Source organism: Vombatus ursinus, unplaced genomic scaffold (assembly GCF_900497805.2).
Source record: "Vombatus ursinus unplaced genomic scaffold, bare-nosed wombat genome assembly UNPS02015397.1, whole genome shotgun sequence".
NCBI lineage: Eukaryota > Metazoa > Chordata > Mammalia > Diprotodontia > Vombatidae > Vombatus > Vombatus ursinus.
The window spans coordinates 96,006-100,000 of NW_020955175.1; the positions used below are offsets into that span (position 1 = coordinate 96,006).

The 3,995-nt window shown below is 38.9% G+C and overlaps 1 protein-coding gene across 1 annotated transcript in view; it reads left to right on the forward strand.

Moving 5' to 3' along the window:
* The first annotated feature begins 2,005 nt into the window (after window positions 1-2,005).
* LOC114032053 (olfactory receptor 52A1-like) overlaps window positions 2,006-3,995 on the forward strand; it is a 2,979-nt gene continuing 989 nt past the window's right edge. The window contains exon 1 of the mRNA XM_027847260.1: window positions 2,006-2,929. Within this exon, the coding sequence (XP_027703061.1) occupies window positions 2,006-2,929 (924 nt within the window). The remainder of the gene's footprint in view (window positions 2,930-3,995) is intronic.

Sequence of the window (3,995 nt, forward strand, 5' to 3'; positions counted from 1 at the left end):
TTTCCATAAATATTTATTATGATGTTGAATTATACTGTACTCAGACTAGAATGGGTGATTCCCAGTTTTTCAGTCTATTTTACCTCCCTAAAGAAATCCTTCTCTAGAACTGGCTAGTATAATTTCCTTCTCAATTTGGAGCTCACAACCTCATATCATCTCATTCCCTTTGTGGTTTCTTCAGCTAATTTGAATGTCATCCCCAGAACACTAAAGTATTTAGGAAATAGGGAATGTGCATAGTTATAAATCCAAACTTTTGGTAACCCACCCCAATTTCTTTTTTTTTTTTTGGAGGCAATTGGGGTTAAGTGATTTGCCCAGGGTCACACAGCTAGTAACTGTCAAATGTCTGAGGCCAGATTTGAACTCAGGTCCTCCTGATTCCAGAGCTGGTCCTCTATGCACTGTACCACCTAGCTGCCTCAAATCCACCCCAATTTCTAAGTGAGAATCATATATTTTTCTTCCATGAGTAGGAAAATGGAAAATGTGATCACAGACAATGAAGCTATTGCCTTATAAAATATATTAAAAATGTGTCCTCCATTAAAAAAAAGTCAAATTGATATCTAGTTTGTCCTTTACCTCCAAAGTCTATAAATGAATCAGTATAATCATTCTAATGGTTCTGAACATATTATGCCTCTAAGCATCTTGTTTATTTCAGAGAATTATTTCCCACTAATAAATGCTTCTTTAGATGTCATCTGTCCTGGCCTACTTTTATCAATTTCCTTAGCTCTTCTATAAAGGAGAACTCTAGATGGGAAAAGATAAGCACTCATAGATTCCTGGAGCTCTATCTTCCTTAATACATCACTTTTTACTCCTGAAAATTTATACTCATTTGTCCTGGTGAGGAGAAGAGACCAAAAAAGACCTCATGTATGAGATGACTCTTGAGTGAAGCTTTGAAAGAAATTAAACTTTGAAACTAAGGTAACCTTTGAAAGATTCTAAAAGAAGGAGTTGAAGAGGGAGTAGAATCTAGGCATGAAAAAATACAGAGATATTATACCAATTTCCTTTGATGTCCAGGAACAGACTATCTTTTTCTTTTCTTTTTTTCATTTAGGTTGGGTCTTTCACTTCTTGAGTGATGAAACCAGTTCTAATCTTTTTTACAAAGCATAAGTGATGTGTATATTGTTCTTCAAATCATTGTTCATATCTTTTGTGGTTTAGGTTGTTAGGATATTTGGAGAATTACTCTCAAATTATCTTGTCAACATATTCCTCAGGATTTCTACATGGGAGAGAGGGACTTTCAAAATTCTTTCATCACAAATTAACAAAAGCAGAAATACTTTAAATACATAGCTGAGGATGCTGCTGCTGATGAACAAGACATAATCATAGAAGAAAATTACCACCTATAAGGATTAGTTGCAATTTAAAAAAAGTTTCCCCCTTTTTATAATCCTTTAAAGAAAAATCACTACTCAAATCCCATGAACAACTAACTCTTTATAGCTGGGATGATATTTTCAGCTGCTGGGAATGAAAAAAAAGTATGCCGTCTTTAAGTCACCGAACTGATCCAAAAAGAGGGTTCATAAGTGGGAAAGGATATCCTTCAGGAATTACTGGAAGTCCCAATATTAAAACCAAAAGGCACACACACAGAAACTAGGTTTCCTAGAGTTATCATGTCTATTTACACATTAACTCCAATTCCCAACCCCTCAAGAAGCAAACAATGTCATAGTGAGCATTCATTTACCAATCCCTCTCTTTTTTGCCTTTAGGAAATGACTTAGGGGAGAATCGCTGGAGAGCCCTATCTTATTGTCCTCTTGTTTCTAATCCTGTTGTTGACATTGGCCTTCTGGTCACAAACAGTGTTCTCTGTCAGCTCAAGTTCCAGTCTACAACACTGAGCTTCCTGTTGGATGGTGAGAGCAGTAAGATTAGTCATTCCAAAGCCAGTCATCATACCAACAGTCTCCTCTCTCTGGACAAACCTGAGAAGACTCGGTGAGGTCAGAAATCTTTAGTCATCATGGAGATGCCCAACACCTCATCTCTAGACCCTCCAATGGTAACCCTGATTGGAATCCCTGGTTTGGAGCACGTGCAGTTCTGGATTGGGTTCCCCTTTTGTGCATTGTGCATAGTGGCCCTGCTGGGCAATGTCCTCTTGTTAATAATTATTCCCTCAGAACGCAGCCTCCACCAGCCTATGTATGTCTTTTTGGCTGTGTTAGCTGCCAATGATCTGGGTCTCTGTGCTTCCATAGCTCCCAAGATGCTTGCCATATTCTGGTTCAGTGCTTGCACCATGACTTTTGATGCTTGTCTTACACAGCTTTTCTTTATTCATGCCCTCCAGGGCATGGAATCAGGTATCCTGTTAGCCATGGCCTTTGACCGCTATGTGGCCATCTGTAACCCCCTCCGTCACTCAGCTGTCCTCACGCCATCTGTTCTGGGTCAGCTGGTTGGGGTGGTAGCAGCCAGGGCTATAATTTTGGTGAGTGTGGTGTCTGTGCTGCTCCAACGATTGCACTTCTTCCATTCCACTATTGTAGCTCATTCATACTGTGAGCACATGGCTGTGGTCAAGCTGGCTGCTGTAGATACCCGGATAAATAAGGCCTTTGGTCTGTTTGTGGCTTTTTCTATCTTGGGCTTTGATATGGTCTTTGTCCTTGTCTCTTACACCCTGATTCTCCAAGCTATCTTCCGCCTTCCTCAGAAAGAGGCAAGGATCAAAGCATTCAATACTTGTACAGCCCACATTTTTGTTTTCCTTGAATTCTATGTTCTTGCCTTCTTCTCTTTCTTTAGTCACAGATTTGGCCATGTATCACCATATGTGCACATCCTTTTGTCTACCATATATCTCCTTGTGCCTCCAGCACTTAATCCCATTGTCTATGGTGTGAAAACTAAGGAGATCCGAGTCCGAGTGGTAAGAATGTTTGTCCCAAAGTATTGCTCTATCAAGTGAGTTAACATTTCCTTCCATGGTCTTGGGAAGGATAATTTCCCTCCTAGGATTAGGCCCATAATTGAGATTTCCTGGCTGGTTGACCATCTATACGCTCTTCATATGAATTTTATGCTTCCCTAGGAGACATGGTTGCTCCATGAAGTAGTGGGTATTAAGTGAGGGGATAGGGGTGCTACAAGAACAGATGAAAACATAAGTTAGAACTCTGAAATATGAGAAGACTACTCTCTATGTCCCCTCTGGAAGTTATTACAAAAGCTAGAGGCATGACCATTGAAAAGTTAAAGGCTAAGGCCAGATCATTCTTTTGTCTAGGTGAACAGTTCATGAATGTTAAGGGACTAGGCATAGTCCTTTAGCAAAAGATCAGCTGCCAGGGACATTTAAAGAACTCCTGTATCTGGCAGATATTGACCTAAATTATTTCTGGACTTTCCCCTAACACTGCGGTTCTAGGGTTGTATAAGATTCATGGCTACAAGAACAGACTGATAAGGACATTCTACAACACAAAAGTATACATATTGAGAGTCAAACTTCATTGCTTTGCCTGGAAAATGTCAATTACATTGTCTACTACCTGTATGACTTTAGTCTAGTCATGTAAAATTTGAGGATTTCAATTTCCTCAGCTATAAAATGGGGAAATTAGAAGAGGTAGCCTCTGAGGTCCCTTTAGCTCTAGATTTATGATTTTATATAACAGATTTCCAAGCCTGGTACAGCTGCTATATATATCTCACTTTTACTTTGTTTAGATTCTTAACAAAGAGGAGACTGCAGTTGATAAGAATACTCTTTTCAATAATGCATTTCTGTTATTTCTTTCTTTTAACATTCTCTTGATCTCAAGACCAGAGATATGAAAAATTCTTCTGAAATCTTGAGATCATAAGATCATAAGACAGAAAGGAACTTTGTGAAATGATTCATAAGTGGGATAGTTTGCTAATTAGAGAGGGGGAAAGTTTCATGGATGTATAAGAACTATTTCACTAAGCTTTTCCACAGAGACTTCAGATAGTATGATGGTATC